This window comes from Portunus trituberculatus, chromosome 33 (assembly GCF_017591435.1).
Source record: "Portunus trituberculatus isolate SZX2019 chromosome 33, ASM1759143v1, whole genome shotgun sequence".
Classification (NCBI taxonomy): Eukaryota; Metazoa; Arthropoda; class Malacostraca; order Decapoda; family Portunidae; genus Portunus; species Portunus trituberculatus.
Genome location: NC_059287.1, coordinates 17,650,134 through 17,674,028, shown reverse-complemented (window position 1 = coordinate 17,674,028; position 23,895 = coordinate 17,650,134). Strand labels below are relative to the sequence as shown.

The window sequence follows — 23,895 nt, the reverse complement described above, 5'->3', positions numbered from 1 at the left end:
CCTTCTTGCAAAGCTGCATGTGTATAGTTTATTTGATTGTGAGGATATGGTTGAGTGAAAGGTTCACAGCTACGTTGGTTATTGGTACATTTGATATGTATAGCTATAAAACACAGGTTATTTAATGTGCCTTAACAAAATTACATACAAGGCAAGCGTCTCCCTTCACTGCAAGTTACACTGCACATATTGCTAATATCCTATGCAATACAGTTTTGTTTGCACTGTATGACTAATTAACTTAACATACCTGAACCACATAAGCACCAGCACATGTTATCAGACTCCATCCCAATCCTGGCTGGCTTTATATATATATATATATATATATATATATATATATATATATATATATATATATATATATATATATATATATATATATATATATATATATATATATATATATATATATATATATATTACATGTATTTTTAAGACCAAAAGCTATGAATTACATGATTGATTCAGGTTCTTACATGTGGCAATCTTCCAAGACAGTGGTGATAGTTGTGGTAATTGCTCACCAGGTGTTTGTGCAGTGGAGCCAAGCTGTGTTGTCACTTCATGCAATGTGTTAACTCCCCTTGAACTTGTATTATCTGTTTCTAGCCCACATATCATGAGTGTTTGTTGTATTTCATCAAAAGATTTCCGTAAAGTACCTCAGAATACACTTTTGTCACCATAATACCGGTACAGTGTGCCTGCTGCCAGCTGTCAGGTCCTCATCACCTCGGCTGTGGGTGTTGAGTGTTGAGAGTGGCAAGCAGGCGTCTCAGGCCGGCAGACACTTACCCACAGGCGCGTGTGTGATTGGTTGCTGTTTCTGTAATTGTTTATGTGGGATGAGGCCAAGACTGGTGATGTGAGGGCCACTGATGTACTGTTGTATACTTTTCTCCCTGTATAGCGTGTTTCTCCCTCCAAGGACCTTCCTGGAGGAGCAGGTGGTGGCTGGGATCTTGTTTGCTTTGGCATTCACACACTTGCTGTGACCAGTGGGTATGAATTTTGTGCATAGGCCATTGGAATAATTACTGCAATACTACTATAGATAGAAGAGGGGAGAGGAGGAAGGTTGTCCTCAGTGCACAGTCTGCAGGTAGCAGGGCTTTCATTTTCTGCATTATGTTCTTCCCTCCTGGGCTTTTACATCACAGGGCTTGTGAGGCTGTGTGCCAACCCAGCCAGAATACAGTGTGCAGGACGCTGACCAGTCCGAACGTAAGCTGTAGCTGTGTTAGGTAGTTGCTATACCACTGACACGGAACACCCCGGTCATTATTTGTAAAGTTGGCGACAAGGCACTGGAGGAGAGCTCGTGACCTCCAAGTGGCTGGCAGGGCGGCTGACTCACACGGGGCAGTCTGTGGACGGCCCAGCGTGTGACAGTGCAGGCTATTGTAGAGGCTCACGCTGATTCCCAGCACCCCTCTGATGCACACAGCTGAGGGAAAGTTGGTGGCAGCATGCAGGCAATCATAACCCCTCTGTTCTTAAAAATATGGCCACTGAACTCAGGACTCAGAGCTTACTTGGCCATGACTAGACTACCAATGAAGTTGAGTTGAGTAATTCATGACATAAGCTACATAATATAGATACCATAGACTATCTTAGTGGCCTGTGTGACCATCTGCTGCACATGACTGTCCAGTGAAAGCCTGGTGTGGGTCTTGCCTCAGCCAGCCAAGTGGAGGCGATGAATTCACCTTGCGCATACTTAGGAAGAAAATATTGGCGCTTGCATACGTCTAAAGTACTTGTAATCCTCCATGTTTACTAAATAACCAGTGGCTGATGTAGGATAAGAAAGTACGAGTTTCAATATATGTATTTGATATGATTCAAAATATATTATTTCCACTTACTGTTTATTTTTAATGCCAAACATGTTCCTAGACACAAAAACTACACCTAGTTGTCCATTGTCTGATATAACAATTTGTCCATTAAGTTTTAATTTGTTCTCATCTCGTAAGATGTTCAATTATATAACAAATCCATCTTAGTTTTGAGGTGATAGGATTCAGCCTGAGGGCTTTTAATATTGTGTTTTCATTTAGTAGGATATTAAGGTACATGAAGGTGATAGGAGGCCAAGTACTCAATGTTTGGTCATTAGGCACACTAGGAAGCTCACAGCTCACTCACCATCCCTCCATCTCTCACCACACTAAAGGCTCTCATAGATTCAGTCTAGGTATATATTCATGTATTTATATATGTACATATTTACAGTAAGTGCATGCTAAGTGGTCCTGTTGTATCCCAGCTGTGGGACAGAACTACTTCACTCAGACAGGTGTACTATAATCTTTCATTCTGCCAAGATGGTTATGAAAAGCAGTACATACCTAATTACAAGTGTATTTGGATACAAGAGTCAATAACCACCATTCTTACAAATAGCAGATCACATTGTGTATACGTGACACTTTGCATTGAGTACAACAAGATATGTATAGTGAATAGGAATATCCAGTTTCATATAGAGGATTTCATTTTCAATCAGATACAGTTTGGTGGGTTATCATCCTTCCAGCAAGATGGACTTACTTTCATTACGTTTAGATTCCCCAAACTATCTCTGATCCTTCAAACAGATGCCCACATAACACCCTGCTTGTGGTCTTACAGCCTTCATGTGACCAACCCTCACTGCCACTCCTCTCCTCCTGTGTGTGTTTCTGTGTGTGTGTGGTGTGTGTGTGTGTGTGTATGGTACTGATCTGATGAGGGAATAGAAGGCAGGAGTGTGTGATGAGGGTCTGCCTTCAGACTTCATCCAACTGTGAAGACCACAATATAATTTTGCAGTCACAACAGTTGCCAATAGATATGATTTGCCGGTATATACATGGGAATACTTTGAAGACCACAACATTTTGCTTTCCTCGGTGCATGACAATAAAGCTCGTGAGAAATGCTGACTTGCACTTTATCAGATTATATTCACATCTTTCCTTCATCGTCTTTTGGAAATTTATCATAATTGCAAGAGTGACAATTTAATATCTGTGCTTCACTAGTAATATAAATCATAAGGAATTAATTTCTGACTCACATCGCTCTTCAAAGTGTGAATTTAGTCAATCAAGTGAAGTGGTGGTGGTGGCGGTGGATGGTCTCGGGGTGTAGGCATCTCCTGGCATTCAGTACTGGTTCAGATTGTCCATGAAGTTGGCAGACACAGCCTCTCCAAGCTCCCTCATGCGCCTCTTCATAGCGCTGCTGGAAAGAGGCGAGTGTGAAAGGAGAGAGATGTAGGTTTTATGTTATGAAGAACCCATCCATCCTCACTCAATTGTTATCTTGATATTATGTGAATTCCAGATCGACAAAACATCTATAAATGGTGTCATAACAAAGCTGCTTTTCTTGTAAATCTTAGTATTGTTTTTTTGCACAAAAACATCTCGGGCAGTTGTTCTTGCTGAAGGAGGTGGCTGTGACATATGTGTTTTATGAAGCAAATTAAGGAAAAGATTAGGTACCTAGAGCAGAGAGAGGGTGAGGGGGGCTGCATCATTGCCTGCCCAACTTCTAGGCCATTCTGAGCGCCAGCACCAGAAGCAGTAGCCATCGCACCGCATTGCAGAGACTTGAAGTTATGCACGGAGTGTTCATTGTAGCGCCCCCAGATGCTGTTCATCAGCTTGCTATTGTACCGAGCTGGCTGGTCCGTCTCTAAACACAGAGTACAAGTGATGAGGCACACAACTTCCAATATGTTGATCCAAACACAACACCTGTACAAAGCAGTTAAAGCTCCACTTAAAATTGATATCACCTTACAATTTATTGAAATATATGTACCAAAAACAGCAGGTTCTTTGAATGTGAAGGTTTGGTTTTACCTTAACTTTTCCCTGACCTTCACAGATGACAGGGTTGGATAGCTTTATTGAACTGATTCATCTCTTAGCTGTCTTTTATTTTTTACTAATATATATATATATATATATATATATATATATATATATATATATATATATATATATATATATATATATATATATATATATATATATATATATATATATATACACACACACACACACACACACACACACAGATGCAGAGCCTAGTGTCTGTTGGCCAAGCCAGTGCTGAACCTTGCTCTCACCTGCCATTCCGCAATAGGTGCCGATGGAAGCAGAATTCCCCCCTCCATTACGTTGTTGCTTCTGTGCAGTCTTAGTCAGCTGCAGTGTTTGTGGGATGGATGCCATGTCTCCTGTCAAATACAGCCACTGTCAGACACAGACTGAGGGGTTACATTTATTTGCTGTGAGTGCAGAGTAGAGATGTACCGATACCAAAATTTTGGCCGATTCCGATACCGATACCACCTAATTGGGCGATGCCGATACTACTACCGATACCGATACCACCGATACTGATACTACTACTTATAGTGATTACTGCACTGGACACCATGATGAGTTGGTGGACAGCGAGCGTTATCAGATGGGAGGCTTTGTTTTGGGGGATGCTGTGAGTCCTTCTGAGAACGTTTGTGAAATAGGAGCAATTCTAGAAGCTTTTTGAAGCCATTTGCAAAGGTAAATTACTCAGTAATTGGAATGTATATCTTTTCAGTCTTCTGATTCTTGTCAGTTATCTTAAATTCTTACATCTTACTCCTTTAGCGATCATTTGGTCTTGTGCATTTTCATTATTAATTTTATTGACGATATTTTGGCGATCAAAAATATTTTAAAATTATTAAAATTGTAAAACAGACAAAATATTAGCAAAAGAAACTCATTTTGTTGTGTATGTTTCTCTTTAATTAAATCTGACATCCTTTGATATTAATTCATTAGACATTAGTAGACCAATTCAGAAAAATGAGCTTTCACCTAATCTTTTCAATTAAATAGAAAAAAGTTTAGTTTATTCTAAATTTCTAGTGTATTGCTATGATCTTAAATAATTAATATGCAACAAATTATACACAATGCACATGATTACAAAACAGAATCGTTACTTTCTTAGTTATGGAATTTTTACATCCTTAGGTTAACACAAGTAACTCAAAAATTAAACTTGCATTAAAATTAATATACATATATAATTCGAGCTTCCACCTATTCCAGTATGATATCTTGGAAAAGGCTACCACTACCACTGTTAATTATAAATCAAATAAGAATATGCTGTTATTTACAATAATGTAAAATGCCTAACTATATATATATATATATATATATATATATATATATATATATATATATATATATATATATATATATATATATATATATATATATATATATATATATATATATATATCAAATCATTTTGTTGGATTCTCAATATCTGAAGTTTGACATTCTTAGATTATAGTTAAAAACATAAGCTTTTCACCTGTGTGAACTTTGTGTGGGTGGAAGAGCAGCGTCTGACTGAGAGACGTGAGAATGCGTGGTGACTCATGACAAACCGTGTGACAAGATGCTGGAGTTCAGCCTATACGCATTTCATACACGTCCAATTTAGAGGTTGTGGCTTATTACCACAGAAAACAGTATTCTATGACATACGGTAATTACCACGGAAACTTAATACGCCGTATTATATTAATTTTGTATCATCAATATCTTATACCTATCGAATATATCACTGAGTAGTAAATTCCTTTTAGGTATCGGAAGTATCGGCATAAAATAAGCCGATACCGATACCGATACCTCAAAAATGGGCCGATACCGCCGATTCCGATACCGATACCGATAGGTACATCTCTAGTGCAGAGTCTTACACTACTATTACTATTACAAGTAACATGAAGTTCTATAGAAATAATCTTAAAAAAACTGTTTGAAGGGAAGAGTGCTGGAGCCAGTTTCCCTTCTAAATGTGGTACTGAAGTATTTAGTAACAAAACAAGAACTTGGCACGTCCTCAAGAAACATCTGTACTGTAAGCGTGAGAGTGAAACTGTTAACTCCATATAGGAGAGAAAGGCTATGTGGACTATCAAAAGTGTGTGTGTGTGTGATGGGAGAGGCAGAGTGTTGCAGAGGTTAATACCACCATACATGCCCTGTGTCTCAGCTGGAGCACACACACACACACACACACACACCACTGATAATGGTACTCTTGTTCCTTGCAATAATGCCCAACCTCTTCTCTGCCTCCCCACACTCAATATGTCATGCCTTCTATAATTGTGTTGGTAAATGGAAAACAAACAATGTACACATAAAATTCATTATAAGCAAGAACATACTTTGAAGAGTAACCCAACTGTTCACTTCAGAACGAGGCCCTGCGACAAGTTTAGAATATAGACTATTGATGACAACAAATTTTCCTACTTTCTCAAGCCTTTGTCTGATGGCAGAATGTTTTAATGTATATCTAAAACATTGTCAATTTAATTTTATATATGTATATATATATATATATATATATATATATATATATATATATATATATATATATATATATATAAAGAGAGAGAGAGAGAGAGAGAGAGAGAGAGAGAGAGAGAGAGAGAGAGAGAGAGAGAGAGAGAGAGAGAGAGATTATTCATTAGTTTATTTATAGTGGCTTCCTCCACGTAGGACCCCTGAGTGAGTCCCGCACCTGCCCCACACTTACGTGCTGGAACACACGTACGCCCACATCGAGGTGTGTCTGGGTCACTTGTTGCCCAATAGAGCACAGAAAAAATTATTTCCTGCTTCAGGACATTTGGCAGTTGTGCAGGCTTCCATTAGGAATGAAAAGAGTGTAGTCAGGTTACCCAGGCAGCGTCGCCCTAGCTAAGCCAGTCTTGACTGGAGTAGTGCGACGCTCTTAACACTTGGCTGTACCAGCGCGCGCTCCAGCACTGACCCTCTACTCACCGTCTCCAAGGTCTCCCGAAGGCCGGGGTAGGTGTTTTGTGGAGTGCAACGGTGGGGCGAAGAGGAAGACAGGGCAAGCTAGGGGGCGGATCGCAGTCTCCGCAATCATACAAGGCGTAGCTGAGGCTGTGGTGGTGTTGGACCGTGGGGCGCAGGGTACTCTCGATGGCTCGGTGTGGCAACGAATGGGACCCTGACGACTGGCAGGCCTGCTGGGCTGGATTCTGCTGCTACCCCCCCTCCGCTCTCTCTCTCTCTTTCTCTCTTTCTCTGTCTCTTCTCGTGGTTCTCACTGGTTTTAAGATTGTTTTATTGTTCTTCACTTGTTACTAGGAAGATAGAAAGTCTTCCCATTTCTCTCATGGACTTCTTTCCAGGCCTCTCCTTCGTTTATCCCTGTCGCTCCTTCTCTATCTCTCTTCCGGATTTCCTTAACCTTCGCCTTCGCTCATAGCGCACCTGCACCATCTAATAACTTCTTAAATCTGAGGCTTACTTGAACGCCAAAAGAGAAAATGAAACTTTTAATCCCGAACTGATGCCGTGTCTCGGCAGTGATGTGATACCTGACTCAAGTAGCAGGAAAGTAAGTCGTGGCAACAGAGATTAAGCTGAACGAAAAGACGGGGTAGCTTTCTGAAACAAACTTGCCTCTCCCTCCTCCTCCCAGTCCACCGCCAAGGCAAAGGGCGGTAATAATTATGTGTGACCTATTATTCCGTAACTTTTCTCTGTTCTTGCGTTACTATTGTTTTCCTTGGGGGTGAAATACGCATCGAGCAGTGAGTAAAGAAAGGAGCGGGGCGGGCGGTCACTGTTGCTGAGTGGACATTAGTGTTCCTTGGCGGGGTATCACGTGATGACTCCGTGCATAAAACTGGGTCCTGTGATAACCAGCACAAATTCACGCCGCGTCCTCATCACACTCAAATGCACGTACGCCTGTAGTCACTAACCCTCCTTTGATATTTCTTAGGTGACTTCAAGCTTCAGGTGTCTGTGCACGGACGATAACGCTAGCTTCATATGGGTTTGTGTGTACGCGTGCGTTTTTGCGCTAGCGGTGAAGAGTGCATTGCAGGGTGTCCTCTACACTTGTTTATTGCCATGAAGGTAAATGAAGGCCGAGGCTCAAGGTTTCTTACTGCTAGTAGGAACTAATGCATCACTTGTACATCTGGCACTCTGCCCATTGACTAATTCTGGCCAGAGAGCAGTAATGGAAAATAATGAGGTTTCTACTTCGTCTAAACAAACAGTAGGTCTCTCTCTCTCTCTCTCTCTCTCTCTCTCTCTCTCTCTGCATGTGCCTGTGACGTCAACTGCTTTTTTCCTTCCTTTGGTGGAATATTAATGAGGCTCACTAGGAGAGTGTCCCCTAACTCTCCTTTGTCTCCCTCTCTTTCTCTCTCTATCTCTCAGTCATTGACCCACGATCACCCACGCCGAGGTTACTGTATTAGTAGCTTGGTGGTGACGGGTGACAGTCCTGAAGCAGGCCTAAGTAATTCATGTGGAAGTTCAACAAACAAAACCTTGTGTGACCACCTATTAAGCCACCGCTGGGGGCGCCGAGTGTGGGGAATGCTGCGGCAGCAGCAATGCTTGCACTACCACACCCAACCCTCCAACACTTGAGCTGCTAGTTTCAGACTATCATGCTATATTTACTGATACTCAAGAGATGGTAAGTTGTTAACTTGATATTTTTACATTTAGAGATGTAGACTACGCACAACTTGTTAATACTCTCAAAAGGATATAGCTCTACCTTTTGCTACAAACTATATCTCCCTTAACCCGATCTCTCTCTAATCTAGGCAGCATGGTGATACTTTCTCCCAAGGGCGTGATCGAACTGTATCAATTTTAAGAATGAGAACACTCGTAGAAGGACAGAAACTGCTTATTTTGAAACAAATATAAGACTTCTAAATTTGTCTCCTCCTAAGGCATAAACTATTTTTTAAAAGACAGTAGTCTGAAAACTCTTCTAAGGACAAACACTATATTTTAAGACGGTCTGATATAACACTCTTTCTCCTAAGAGTTAACGCTATATATATATATATATATATATATATATATATATATATATATATATATATATATATATATATATATATATATATATTCACTTATTTATTTATTTATAAAGACACAACCTAATGAAAAGCTGAGGACATATATTCTCCATTGAAATACACAGCTAACTTGTTAATTATTTCTCGTTGCGTGATTTTCCTCATTACTAAATCGTTTATTCCATCTAGGATATCGAATTATTGTAAAAGCCGAAGTTCTTGCGCAGTTTCTTTTTTGTAAGAGAAAAAAAGTTCCTCAAATGCAGCATCACTTGACAACAGTTATATGTAACATTCTATTAAAAATGTCTTCCCGGCCTTTACCTACAGTTTATTTGTGGCCTATGCTTATCTATTCATTTGTTTAAATATTATATATATATATATATATATATATATATATATATATATATATATATATATATATATATATATATATATATATATATATATATATATATATATATATATATATATATATATATATATATATATATATATATTCTACCATGTTTAATTTTGTCTCAGGTATGATTTTGAAATTGAAACTCAGCAATATTACCAAAGGAACAACTTGATTATTAAACAGTGTGATGAGTTATAAGTGGTAGTCACTGCTGAATAGGTAGCTTCTGCTTATTTGCTGCTATTGATGGTGTGGCAGAAGTTTAGGAACTCACCTTTTGTTATACTGTACTGCATTAATTTTTTGTTGGCGGAGAGAGAGAGAGAGAGAGAGAGAGAGAGAGAGACACGCATAAGTAACTTTACTGCTTCATAGCTCATGGTTCAAAGAGAGTGAGACGCTAAGTAATTTTAATGCTTCATAACTCGATGGTTCAAACGAAGCAACTTTGAAACACAAGTCCAGTGTCTCCACTTACTTCGGAGGTGCTCTTCACAGACCATGGAGGTCGGCGCTCTGTTGGACTTCGGCAGACCTTTGGGGCAAGCAGGTATAACGTCAATATTTGGTGGTGGCGGGAGGCGTTTCAGTGATTGGCGTTGTAGCGTGGAGTGTTACGGAAAGGTAGTGTATTGGAGTGGAAGGTTCCGGAGAGTAAGCGTTGCTGTGGAGGTTTTGGTACGGTCAGGTGCGGTGTGTTGGCGTAGTTAGAGGTGGAGGGAGAATAGAGGCTCTTTGCTTTCTTGTTACCATTTTTAAGACCACTGATAAATAAATTGATTCTTGGGTGTCCGTCCTGTAAACAACGTAGACATTTTACTAATTGGGCAGTATTTTTGTGAAGAAATCCTGGCAAACCGTGGAACTACCAGTCATTTGAAAGCAGTCAAGGTGCAACGCAAATTATCAAGGATGTGTTCATCGCCATTATGTTCGTTCGTCACTTGAATACTATTGCTCCGTAACTAGTTGTGGTTGGCTGTAAAAATGTGCTTTAGGATTCGATCTTGACTAGTATTTATAGTCGCTGGCACGAAGGAATTGAATAACAATTGGTACGGGATGTGGTTTGTGTTAGTCATTAAAATTCAGCAGGGCACAGGTGAAGGATGCAGACCCACCCGACTGTGTGGCCGAATACTCGCTCTTTCTCTGACCGAGGTGTGTGTGTGTGTGTGTGTGTGTGTGTGTGTGTGTGTGTGTGTGTGTTTGTTTGTGTGAATATAAACTGCACACCTTCCAGTAAACATAACCGATTGGTAGCAGATCAGAGCGTTTATTTCCTGACGAGATCTACTGAGGAAGTCCGGGGTTGTGTGCCCATATCGGTGATCAACAGTGCTCCTCAGCAGGTCTGTGGTGGCATATAGTAGGTAGTACAGTGCTTTCTCAGGTGGCATGATACTACACTTCAATTTGATCAATTTACGCTGTTTGGTTGGTGGCATGATACTGCACTTCAATGTTAATTCACGCTGTTTGAATTTAAGGAATTTTGAGTTTCTGTAGTGAAAAGATCCTCTCCTCGACTAGTACTTCGAAGGCATGTCATAAATTATATTGAGGCAGACTAGCTGTGTGAACGTCTGGTTATTTATTGACACGAATCTGATTGGCTTGTCTGTTATTCAGCGTCTTGACTTGATTCAGGTAAATGTGAGTGCATGTTCATTAGGGACAACTGGTGAACTACTGTCTTAAGTATCGCTGATCTGCATTGTAATATTGCTAGTAACATGCATAATATTGCTAGTACAATACTTTAATGGCAGGTTCTTTCTAAGCTTGTCAGTGTGTAATATTAGACAAAGGAATGACGAGGATTGCTGTCCTGTTGTCCTTGGGGGAGCGTGTAAGAAACTAGTGAGTGTGGTCAGTTCCTGGTGATGTGGTGTTCTTGGTAACATTGTCTAATTTATGAACCAGATTATGAGAGCCAGGATGACTACGCGTGATGAGGCGACTTGGTGATTCACTGAAGCCCACCCGAGGCCCCTCCGCTCTGTTTATGAGCGGTCCCGTGGTGGTTAGATGGGGAGGTTTAATTTGTTGCTAAGAGTATTGAAGTTATGAAGAATGTTAAATCTTTAATTTGTTCTTTATTTAATTTTTTTTGCATTCATAGTTAGTGAGGTTTCTTGCGTTCATAGTTAGTGAGGAAGTTGCGCAGCTTGCACCAAATCGAGGCGAGCTAGGCAATAGGCAATGAAGACAAGCGAGTGAGGCAATGAATTTAATTTCCTTGTTGAGGCGCAACACTTGCCAGATGTGCTGCGTCTCAAGGAATAAGAGTTCATAGATTTGTTTAATTTGTTTATCAAAGATGTAAATTCATACCCTTGGCGTAGTTCCCCTTTGATGTATTGTTTACTTAGCTAATTGAATGAGATTCACGAGAAATGAATTGACATCGATCGAACCTAGTGGGGAAATTCTAAACAGGCTCGCGTATGTATACATTTGATCTGATCAGGTAACTTGTTTGTAGACCACACTCGCACATTAATACAAGTGGCTAGCTCAGATAAATACGAACATGCAGAGAATACATCTATTCTATCACCTCCAGCACCTGTAAGGAATGGTGTCTCCTCCCCCAGCCCGGGTCTCTCCAGAGATGTGAATGCATGTACTCTACTCTACAGTGAACTGCCGACGTTCACCTAGATTATTTCCCTGATGTTGGTCGCCACTACTATAGGCGTACCTACTGGCTCCTGTGAGAAGGCGGCGGCGGCGGCGATCTTCTTTCTCAAACTGCATATGGTGTTCTCATTTTTAATATTAAATTTATTTTTCCGGTAGATAACATTCATACATGGTTTTTGAAAACCCTCCCCAATTTGTAACTTTGTTTGTGCAGTAAAGTAGGTTTGGGCTACTCTAGTTCTGTTTTCTGTAATAAGTTAAATAATAGTTGAATTTAGCTCTGAAAAGCTTTTTTTTTTTTTTTTTTTGTCCCGTGTCTCGCTCGTTCCAGAAAGGCGTGCTGCACGACTGGCCGTGGCGCTGAGAGGAATAGTTCAGCGGACTCGAGTCGTGACAGTGGGAGGACGCGCGAGGAGGGGAACGGTCTTCGAGTTGGAATCAGCGACTAATTATCAAACCGAGCAAGTGTGTCAGACTCGTTAGCTAGCCGTGGTGCGGGTTGATGAGCAGCAAATGTATAAGTCAGTGACTCCACAACTCAAATGATATTGTTTGTTTTTTTTTTTTAATAAAAAAAAATTTGCCCAAAATGTGTCTAGTTTTTCTCCGGAGGCTCTTTCGAGTATCACTAGCCAATATATCCTTGTACCGGAGGAGATGCTGGGATGAAGAGCAAAGGGAATTGAGACACCCTAGGGGCCTTTGATACATCTAGTTATTTAAAAATAATTATCACAGCAAAATTATGGAACAAATATAAGAAAGGTGAGCAACAATGAAGGCAGAACAGATCAGGACACGGCTGTGGGCTGTGCAATTCACTGTGGGACCAAAGTTAACTAAACTAAAGCAAAACTGCTTACAAATGCAAACTGCTGCTTCATTGCTTATTTAATTAAGTGCTTACTCAAGGCCCTTCCGGGCAATTGCATGCTGGGTGGACACTGTTACCAATTTTGTGGTAAGGGTAGTGATCATGAGAGGTCATAGGCCAGGAAACCAGGGACAAACCTGTTGAGGCACTGGATGGGCCCCTGACTAGATGTTGCCAGACAAGTCAATACTGCATGAACAGAGGTGGTTTTTGTCATTCTCTGCTGAAGATGAGAAGGGTGGTCTTGCCTCCATTAAACTATATTATACCACCCTTCTCTTGCCTCCATTAAACTATATTATAAAGTACTATTAGCTTAGCTCACTGGTGGATGTGCCAGACACAGCTTCGATTGCACTGCTCTCTGCCTGGCGTCCAAGTCTTACGTTTGCCTGCCTGCCTGCCTTAAATTGGACAGTTTTATCTGGTAACACAATTTTCACAGTGAGAATTTCAGGCAAATAGGGAGAGTGCCTGCTATGCATTTGCCAGGAGTATGGAAGAAGGGCCTTTAGATGCAGATGCCAAAACTGCTACTCAGATACAAATAAATTGTGCAGCAGAAAACCTACCATGATGATACAGTTGTGAAGGTGGTAGACAAACCTCATGACCCAAGAATACTTCACTACCAAGAATAGTTTACTTATATTTTTACTACAAATCTTCCTCTTACATCTCAAATCTCTGAGGAAGACTTGCAGTGGAAACATAAAAGTGCAAGAGAAGTAAAGTATTCCTGGGTCAACCTGAGATTTATTGTCTACCACCTTTACTGAAGACCCACCATGGACAATCTAGGCACAGCAGAACTTGAAAGTCAAATCCTATCCCAAAATCACTCTAACACTGCAGCAGTCCCACTCTGCAGCACCTATCAGTACCTGTCAGTTCTCAGGATGGGAAGACAGCAGATCCGGTGAAGCAAGCCAATGAAAAATGAAGTTACAAAGGTTTCTCTCAAGTTAAGGAGAAATATCCTGCATATGAAAATGTAACTGTTACAATGAAAACTACAAAAAGCTTGTTTTTAATGTTGGTTGACCAAGAGTGTGTGTGTGTGTGTGTGTGAAGGAGACAATGTTTACCTGACACTAAGTGCTTGGAATGCTAAAATGCTGACTAAGGGAGAGAAGACCTTGAGTATGATGAAGTGTGATGACATTGTACTACATACATTACTTAGCACAGACCTGCACCTCAGTGGCTGCCACAAGTGTCAGACCTCATTGTTTGCACCTCATCAGCAACAGCAGCAGCCTCTCACAAGTGTCTTGACTAACTACACACTGTGTGAGTTTTGAAATAGAGAACCAATACACTCACACGTCAACAAAACAAGCTGAATGACAACCTGATGCAGGAAGAAAATGGATAAAACTATTCAATTTACTAAGAATGAAAAATGCACACTGGAATGATGCATTATGAATTCCTATGATGCTGAATGATGAAGAGATGGTATTGAAGCTTCAGTGGTCACTATCACTACACAACCTAAACAAATGATGGGTGATTAAAGCATTACTGGAAGAGTTAGTCTTTGGCATGAGATGAGTCAGGGTTCCTGGCTTGTGTGAGGCGAGTGTAAGCACTGCCTGTCTTGGGATGGACAGCATCATTACTGCACTAATGCACAAACATCAACAAAATAGAGTAAAGGTAAATTTGATTATTCATCCTTGCATTCTTTGCTCATAGTTTTCTACAAAGCAAACACCTTTCACTTCTCTAAAAGTCTTTAAGAAAGAAAATGATTTCAGATTAATCCTTCTTTTCTCACTTAATTTTCTAATCCATTTCCTTAACATAACTTATGATTTTTATGTTTCTCATTTTCTGCAAAATTCATGTTTTCATTTAGTTTTCTTCTCTAAATATTTCACAGAGAACATTTTTCCTGTTTCTTGAAGTATTACATGACACATGTACACATTTCCTTCCCTAATTAACATGATCCACATTGCTTCACAAAATAACAAAGAACCTGACCAGTGACTGGCCTTGAATTGTTTTTATTCTACCAGCACATCTCTGCATTCACAAGTCAGTAGACCCTTCTTTGGTTATTCCCTGCTTTGCCCTGTTTTCTAGAATCAGACTATGTACTGAAAAAAAGCTTATACTTCTTTGCCACAGTCCTTGGAAGGTGAAGGCTGGACACAACACTATCTGGAGACCCTCATTCACAACCTAGAGTGCCTTCAAACCATCCCACATGCTACCCACTAGTCCACTAACCACCAACTAAACGGGAACTGCCACATGCAGGCCTGACAGTTACTTGTGGCTTCCTTTAATTCTTGTCACCTGTTCAGTCTACCCCTGACACACAAACGGTAGCAGTACCATGAGTACATTGCACACCTTACAGCACACTAAGCTACTCAAAAGTTGAATCAATCGGTACAATATTACTAAACTCAATCAAGACACAATAAAAGAATGGCTAAATGAAATGTTTGCACATTTTACAAGTCACTGCTTTCTCAAATGCTTTCCCCTGTTCCTCCCTGTTCCTTTCTGACACACAATTCCCCACTCCCTGTTCTTCCCTGACACACAATTCCTTGTTTGCAGTTCACGTAATTGTCTCCCATTCCAGACTTGCTAAATATATATCATTCACTCCTCTCATGTCATAATCTTCTCCTCCTCCATTTTGAAATGCTACATTCTAGTCGTATATCTAAACAACACCCCATGACAGTCCCTACTTGTGGCACTCCGTAGGCAAGACTCATCTTTTGTACCTTGTTTCTATCAGTATACAGTATTTGTCCTTGTTATTGTTCATCTGTCGCAGGGAAGAAATTGATAACTTGCTCTCATGCCAATAGCTGGTCTGACTCGGTTTTCTTTTTCAGGTAATGTGTCCTTATGCATTACCACCACATGTATGAAATGTCTCCTGCTAGTGTTTTCTGATGGCATTGGTGAGTTGTGGCTGCTGGCTTGCCTTTGAGTTACTGGTGGTGTGAGCAGAAGTGATGCTGTTGGAAGAGACCCGAGTGACAGTGACTGGGCTGTACACAACGGCCTGGTCATCCTCCGTGAAAACTGCAACCTCTGTGATGGCCACCCAGGACCTCTGGCGGGGACCAATGGCCACTCGGATGCACTGGATGCCCTGAGGGAAGGTAGTTCGCAGGTGTTCAGCGTCCACCTCCCCATTCTTGAAGTTCTGAATGTGTGTGAAACTCTTGCATAAAGCTTTCTTGGGTGTCTCCATCTTGACGAAGGTTGGTGAGGCCTCCAGCGACCCATTGAGCAGTCTGTCTCGAACCTGACGAGCAAAGAAGCATTTAGTTCCTCAGCATGGAAAAGGTTTTCAAGTACACAAAATATCAAGCCTTGGAAGGATGATAAAGATATAACGTAATAATTTCCTTACCTCTCGCCTTTACTCCTTTTACTACCACCACCACCACCACTGCTAACTAGACCCTTCCATCACCACCACTAGTGACCAGACCCTCCCATCACCATTACCACCACTAATCATGCCTTCCCACCACCACCAACCAGACCCTTACCAATACCATCATCCCTAACTAGGCTCTCCAATCACTAGCACGAATAACCAGACCCTTACCAGCATCACCACCTCACTTGTGCTGCAACCATCACCACCACACAGCAGCTCACCTTCTTGTTAATCACTGCACCAGTCAGCACCACGACTCTGGACACTTTAAGTGGCTCGGCAAAGAGGACATCGAAGGAGTCTCCAGGCCGAGGGATGCCCCAGAACATTCCCGGAGCGGAAGAGTAAGCGTGCTCTGCCAGGTAGGCCTTGTACTGGCGGATGGTGGTCACGACATCCGCTGTTGGGTTGACATGGGAGAATCGTCGCTTCACCAGACTGGGAAAGAGAGGGAGAGGGAGTAAGGGAGAGTTTGAGGTGGTGTAGTGGGAAGTTTCAAGCTATGTGAGAGATAGTGAGCATGTTTTGAGATTTGTTTATGGAAGATGAGGATGATTTCAAGATGTGCTAAGAGAAGTGGCTATAAAGGAAGGGAGGTAGGAAGCCCAAAGACTGTATTTAGGGAGAGTAGGAAGAGTTTGAGGTGGTGAAATGGAAGGTTTCAAGGTGTTTTTAGCTTGTATTTTGGATGTAAAGGGTTTTCAGGAGTGTTACAGGAGATAAATAGAAAGATAAGAGTATTTATATTTGTGTTAAGGGAAGTAGGAAGGTTATATACTAAGTGAAGGAAAACAATGATGAACTGGGTCATATTAAGCAAAGTACAGAGGCTTTCAAGTAGTGGTAAGAGGGGTAAGGAGGCAAGAGACTGTAATGAAAGAGGTTAGATGACATTTAAGAGAATGTAAGGAAGCACACAAGACAAACAGCAGGTACCTGAAAGTGTTATCCTTGAGGGACTGCGTTTTATTGGCCAAGGTTGAGTGGACGCCAATGTGCTGGAACAACCCTGGGACTCTCCTGGTGGGGCGGTCCTTGGGGGGTTTCTCTGGCGCCATGAGGGACACCCAATGGTTGATGAGCACGTCCACTGGGTGCTCCCGATAGAATAGCAGTAGGAAGGACACCAGGCGCTCCAGGTCTCCACATCGCAGCAGCTGACCAATGCCAAGGAAGCCGGCCAGCTGGAGGGAAGGATTGGAGTTAGGGAAGTGTACAGGTAAGTTTTTTTTTTTGTTTTTTTTTTCTATGCAAGAAGCAAAGCCAGCCAAGGGCAAAAAAAAAAAAAAAAAAAGGCCCACTTGATTGCCAGTTTCCTTAAAGATTAGTAGAGATAGCCAAAATTCAGGGAGAGATGTCTTGAAACCTCCTCAAGTTGTAGGAAGATGGCAATACATAAGCAAAAGGAGTGAAGGAGTCAAGCTGTTTGCAAGGAGGAAAACTGATTTACCAACCTCTTCACTATGTTATGTAACACTAATGGCAATGAATGGAACCTTTGTGCTTTGTGCCTGTGTTTCTCTTTCCATCACCCATATCACTACATAAAAGTACCATGAGGAGATAAACCTAAATGTAAAAAGCAAATAGCACCACCTGCAGGGATATCCAGTGGTGTCCCTTGTGGAGAGCAACAAAGTCTTTAATGGCAGTGACAAAATGCTTGGCACTCAGCACATCGTCTTCCAGCACCAAATAGTAGCTGGAGGGGTGGCGGCTCCAAGAGTACCAGAACAGGAAGGCAAAGTCCAGCACCTGAAACAGAGGGAGGAGAGAATGAAGTACCAGGAAGAGAAACAAGAGAATAAAGTCCCAGAAGAGAGTCAAGAGAATGAGAGAAAGAGAGAATATGCCTGGTAACACAGCTGAGAGGGAAAGTATAAGTCTAGTAGCAGAGAAAAGGAAGGCAAAGTACAGCATGTGAAGCAGAAGGAAGGGAGAATGAAGCACCAGAGCAGGAAGGCAAAGCAGGAAAGAATAAAGAAGCAGAGTAGGAAGGCAAAGTCCAACACCAGGCGAGGGGAGGAGAGAATGAGAGAAAAAATATACCCGAGAATATGCAGAACACACCAAGGCACAAGCAACTAAGGAGTCACCTACAGGACTAAACTGAGTATGCAAAGACACACCCTTCTTCCACTCCAGCAATACAACACACAGGCACACACAACACTACCTGCTTAGTCCGCCACTGCACCCTTGCCACAGAGTCATTGTAGGTCCTCCTGATGGCCGTGAAGTCAATGCTTGGATAGAGAGCTGAGGGCGGCTGCAGCACTCTCAGTAACCCTCTCTGTATCTCCTTGCTGTACCTCACTCCTAAGTCAATTGCTCTCTGGGACCTGAAACATTAGAGAGGTGTAAGAAAGATAGTAGAACTGTCTCCTATTCAGCTGTTCTAGGCTGGAAAGACTCAATACCTCCACCTACAATGTTCACTGATTTAGTTTAATAATTCTGCTGTAATATTAGAGGGGTTGAAGAAGTGGTGATATAATTGTCTTGTATTTAGCTGTTGTAAAATGAGATGACTTGATAATCCCATCCACTGCCCTCCTTAAACTAGCTTAATAATGACCCTACTCTTTAAAAGGGACCCATTAATGTATATATGACTCAAAACATCTTATTATGCCTTATATGCTACAATTTAAAGAAATATTAATGCAAGAGATGCACCTTTTATTTTATTATGCCTTATATGTGACATTTTAAAGAAGTGTTAATGCAAGAGAGGCACTTTTTATTCTGTTATGCCTTATGTGCTACAATCTAAAGAAGTGTTAATGCAGAAGAGCACTTTTTATTTCATTACGTCTTATATGCAGCATTTTAAAGAAGTGTTAATGCACAAGGAGACTTCTGGTTATATAGTAAAAGTAAAGACTCAGACACACACACACACACACACACAGACACACACACACACACACACACACACACACACACACACGCACGATAACTCATGAATATTTGACTTCCTTAACAAGAGAGGCAGACAGAGCAGGGCATCACCTCAGGCTGGCATCGGCGTCAGCAAGCAGCAGGAAGATAAAAATGTCAGCCTTCTCCTCCTGCGTTGTCTCCTTCAGGATGGAGTCAATGGTGCGGGTGAGGTAGTCATCCTTGCGCCACACAGACGAGATCCCAATGGTGAGGTAACGGAGAGGTCTGTCATGGGAGGCGATGGGAGGAGGTCAGGGCTAGAGATTTGCTTTCTTTTTTTATGGTTAAAGATTTGTTTTTCCTTTTTTTTTCCAGGGTTAAAGATTAATTTTTTTTTTTTCAGGGTTAGAGACTTGGTTTGCTTTTATTTCATGGTTTGACATTTTTTTCAGGGTTAAAGATTCGTTTTTTTTTCTGGGTTTGAGATTTAAAAAATTTTCAGGGTTAGAAAACTGTTTATTTTTTCTAAGTATAAGAGAGGAAAATGGGCCATGGACAACAAAAACGAGTAAACAAAAAGGCCCACTCATGTCATGTTGGGTTATTACAGGGGGGTGGGGGTGGCATGTGAAGATGCTTTAAAACAGTGATCTGATTCTAAGCCTTTTTTTGAACTTATTAGTGTTGGGAGTTATTAAAAAAGGTTTCAATAAGTGATTTTCTTATTTTCTTGAATAGGGAAGAATATTACAAACTCTCTCTCTCTCTCTCTCTCTCTCTCTAATGGATGACAAGGCAGAAGAATGGAAGGTAAGACAGAAGTGACATCTAATTTAATTCCTAACTTTAAGCCTCAGCCAGACACATCACACAAAAGATGGAAGTAAGTAACAAGCACACTCTCTCTCTCTCTCTCTCTCTCTCTGGTGGCAAAAATGAACAAGAGAAGAGAAAATGAAGATATGACAGATGTGACATTTAATTTCGCTCCAAACACTAAGCCTTGGCCAGACACCTCAAAAATGATGGAAACAAGTAGCAACACACAGATGCCACAAAATGCTGACAGCCCAATCACTTCTTGCCACTGGACACACACAAAAACAAGAAAAAAAAAAAAAAAGAAGAGGAAAAATGTTGAAACTCTTGCCAACTTTCCAGCACCACTAAGCCACAAAGCCCTCCTCCCCCTGGTCTCATTGCTCCATAAGTCCCCTTCTGTATGGAAATTCTGCCGTCTCCACCACTGACACCACAATATGTCCCTGCGTGCTGCCCTTAACCTAGCTGCTACCACCACCACCCACCACTGCTATACCACCACATAACACTGTACCCTGACCCACTACACCACATGGACACTACCAATACTACTACACCATTATCACCACCACCACTATCACCACCATCACCATCACAACCACCACCACAGATACACCACCACAAAAAACTGCTCTCCATCCAATTACTGCTACACCACACACCATAACACCACAAGTACCAGCACACTATACCACCATCACCGCCACCATACAATCACCAGCAAAAAACCCTCAATATTCAAATCAATCTATTCCCTGCCTCTCTTCCCTCTTAGTTCACTAGTAGCAGTAAATCATTTGGCATCTGTTCTTCCTCTTGCCCTCCCTCTCCCTCTCCCTTTTCCTTTCTCTCTCTCTCTCTCCCTCTTACCCGTCCTCAGCCTCAGGATCAGTGCCCAGCAAAACTGTATCATTGGGCACAGGGATGGGGAAGGGCACGTCTCGCTGGCCACTGCCCACTACACGCTGGTAATCTCGCCTGTATGGGGCACCGCTGCTGTTGACTCCACTAGATGCTGCTGTACCCCACGCCTCCACCTCCGGCACACACACACTGGCTGCTGTAAAGTGGAGGGAGTTGAGTATCCAGCAGAGATACAGGAATTCTAACCCTCCAACTGCAGCACACACACAGAATAGTTGACAAAAGGAGCTGAGAGGGTGAATTGGAGAGGTCTATGAATTCTAAGTGTAAGGAAGTTGAGTGGAGGTGTCAAGCAGAGGTACAAGAGCTTTAATCCTCCAATTGCAGCACACACACAGATAAATTGTTATATAATGCACAGATGTTAGTTGGTAAAGTAAATGAGAGGTGAATTCAAGACATGTATGAATTCTAAGCATAAGAGAGTTGAAAGAAAGTGTCAAGCAGAGGTACAAGAATTTCAACCTTTCATCTCCAGCACACACACAGATAAGCAGCTATATAATGCACACACATTGGTTGGTAAAGGAAATGAAAGGGTGAATCAGAGAGGTGTATGAACTCTAAGTGTAAAAACATTTGTGAGTGGATGAGTGAATAATACAAGCAGATTAGTGAGTGGTACAAGCATTCTAAGTCTCTGGTACACACACTGACTCCTTTAGATTGGAAGGTAGTTGAGGAATACATCAATTAGAGCAATGCAATAGATAAGATAAGATAAAGAGGAACAGATGGAGAGTCACAAGGAAGATTAGAAAGAGACAGAAGGAAAAAAAAAAACAAGGCAAACTAAAGAAAAAGGAAAGAATTACTGTATGTACACCTCTCCATTAAAACCAAAAAGAAGAAAATAAGGAAAAAGACCCACCAAGAAACACTGAAAGACACCTTACATATATATAAACAAAAAACAGCAATGCCTTCCCAGCAAAAGCAATGATAAGGAGGACAAGTCACCACCTCTCAGCACACACCAGGAAGCAATCAGTCATTTCACCCGCAAACACTTGACACTCAAATATTCTGTAGACTCGTGGAACTTACCTTTAAAACACACACACACATACACACACACACACACACACACACAGAGTATCAAAAGCAGGGCACAGAAAGGAGCAGCACATACAAAATGTTAAAGAAAAATGCTGGTTCGCTTGAAAGGGCAAAGGCTGACTGCTGGACTGATGCGTCTCTCTCTGAACAGCAGACTGGAAACTGTGGCTGACTGTGTATTTTTCAAGAGGCAGTCTCTTTCTCTCTCTCTCTGGAAATTGTAGCTGACTGTGTATATTTCTTTAAGGAGCAATCTCTCTCTCTCTCTCTCTCTCTCTCGCTCGCTTGCTCGCTCTCTGTCTAGTCTCACTTGAGGGTTTATAGAAATACAATGTCAATGACACACACACACACACACACACACACACACACACACACACACACACACAAAACATTTCTACTCCTCTACATTCTTTCTCTTTCTCTCCCTAACAATTATTCTGCACTGTTAGTCATTCTGTATTCTTCATTTTTTACTTCCTTATATGTTTTCCAGCACAGTATTCCTCCTTTTATCGTCCCAACCTAACCTTGCATTCAACTTCCTTATTCTGTGTAGCTGACCCAGAGCAAGACCTTCCTTCACTCCTGCCTCATTCATGACTTGCTTACTGACTGAAGAAAAGCTAAACAGTGAAGGTGCAGCGTGGAAGTGTTTCCGAATATGGGTCTTACTTACACACTCCCTTACCTCTCTGTGTGTGCCCAGTGGTGGAGTAAAGCCAGAACACGTTGCAGGACAGCAGCAGGGCGGACACCAACACCAGGACAAGCGGCGCAGGGGCTGTCCCACTCATCGTCACCACCGCCGCCACCACCACAATGATGGGCGCTCGGACACAAGCTGCAGGAGTGGTGAAGGTGGTGGTGAGGGTGGTGGTGATATTTTGTGGGGAAGCAGTAAGTGATAAGATTGGTGCTTGTTGTAGTGATGGAAGTGGTGGTGGTGGTGGTGGTGGTGGTGGTGGTGGTGGTGGTGGTGATGGTGGTGGTGGTGGTTCTATTCCTCTTTCTCTTTATCTATTCTTTTTCCTCTAATAAATAATTGCAGAGAGAGAGAGAGAGAGAGAGAGAGAGAGAGAGAGAGAGAGAGAGAGAGAGAGAGAGAGAGAGAGAGAGAGAGAGAGGTAATTAATGAGTATACACCTGACAGGAAAAGTAATAATTATCTCTATTATATATTTCCTCTCCTGTACAAAAAACAACCTAAACATTTTAATTAAACATAAATATAATTAACAAACATTTCTGTGGAGATTTAAGAGGCAATTAAATAACACGGCATAAAAGGAAATAAAAAAATACAAAGAGAGAAATGAAGATAAAGCAAAAAATAGAATAAATCAACAAAAATACATTTAGATAAAAAGGGAATGAGAGAAAATAAAAAGGAAACAAAAAGAAAATGAAAACGAAGAATTAGAAAAAAATGTGAAGAAATAAGAAGGAAAAAAGGAAGAAAAAAATAGGAGAAAAATGAAAGCACAGAGACAAAAGAAAAAAGAAAAAAAGTAACAATGGGAAAAGAAAGAAAGAAAGAAAGAAAAGCAGAAAAGTAAGTGTGTGTGTGTGTTTCACTGTTTGATCTGCTGCAGTCTCTGACGAGACAGCCAGACGTTACCCTACGGAACGAGCTCAGAGCTCATTATTTCCGATCTTCGGATAGGCCTGAGACCAGGCACACACCACACACCGGGACAACAAGATCACAACTCCTCGATTTACATCCCGTACCTACTCACTGCTAGGTGAACAGGGGCTACACGTCAAAGGAGAGACACCCAAATATCTCTACCCGGCCGGGGAATCGAACCCCGGTCCTCTGGCTTGTGAAGCCAGCGCTCTAACCACTGAGCTACCGGGTGTGTGTGTGCGTGTGTGTGTGTGTTGTGTGA

General features: G+C 41.5%; 2 protein-coding genes across 6 annotated transcripts in view; both read right to left on the bottom strand.

The window, feature by feature from the left end:
• Positions 1–2,357: 2,357 nt before the first annotated feature.
• On the bottom strand, positions 2,358–7,084 carry LOC123512429. Its single transcript, XM_045268837.1, has 4 exons — positions 6,870–7,084; positions 4,133–4,243; positions 3,501–3,693; positions 2,358–3,237 (listed from the first exon to the last, which is right to left on the bottom strand). The coding sequence occupies exons 1-4, from the start codon at positions 6,976–6,978 to the stop codon at positions 3,159–3,161; spliced, it is 492 nt and encodes a 163-aa protein (XP_045124772.1). The 5' UTR covers positions 6,979–7,084; the 3' UTR covers positions 2,358–3,158.
• A 5,621-nt stretch (positions 7,085–12,705) lies between these two features.
• LOC123512426 (alpha-1,6-mannosyl-glycoprotein 4-beta-N-acetylglucosaminyltransferase-like) overlaps positions 12,706–23,895 on the bottom strand; it is an 18,728-nt gene continuing 7,538 nt past the window's right edge. The window contains exons 2-9 of one of the 5 annotated variants that reach the window (XM_045268830.1): positions 22,692–22,844; positions 20,888–21,074; positions 19,325–19,480; positions 18,486–18,651; positions 17,906–18,064; positions 17,246–17,493; positions 16,531–16,747; positions 12,706–16,168 (exon numbers count right to left, since the gene is read on the bottom strand). In XM_045268830.1, the coding sequence (XP_045124765.1) occupies positions 15,797–16,168; positions 16,531–16,747; positions 17,246–17,493; positions 17,906–18,064; positions 18,486–18,651; positions 19,325–19,480; positions 20,888–21,074; positions 22,692–22,797 (1,611 nt within the window). In that variant the 5' untranslated portion in view covers positions 22,798–22,844 and the 3' untranslated portion in view covers positions 12,706–15,796. Of the gene's footprint in view, positions 16,169–16,530; positions 16,748–17,245; positions 17,494–17,905; positions 18,065–18,485; positions 18,652–19,324; positions 19,481–20,887; positions 21,078–22,691; positions 23,035–23,895 lie in introns of all 5 variants that reach the window. The other 4 variants (XM_045268829.1, XM_045268828.1, XM_045268832.1 and 1 more) reach the window with 4 other exon arrangements.

Excerpts from the sequence above, each read along its gene's own strand:
- LOC123512429 (XM_045268837.1), bottom strand. The coding sequence starts at position 6,978 with ATGATTGCGGAGACTGCGATCCGCCCCCTAGCTTGCCCTGTCTTCCTC. Across the intron at positions 4,244-6,869 it reads TTCGGGAGACCTTGGAGACG|GAGACATGGCATCCATCCCA; the intron begins GTGAGTAGAGGG and ends TGTATTTGACAG. Across the intron at positions 3,694-4,132 it reads CACCTATTGCGGAATGGCAG|AGACGGACCAGCCAGCTCGG; the intron begins GTGAGAGCAAGG and ends CTCTGTGTTTAG.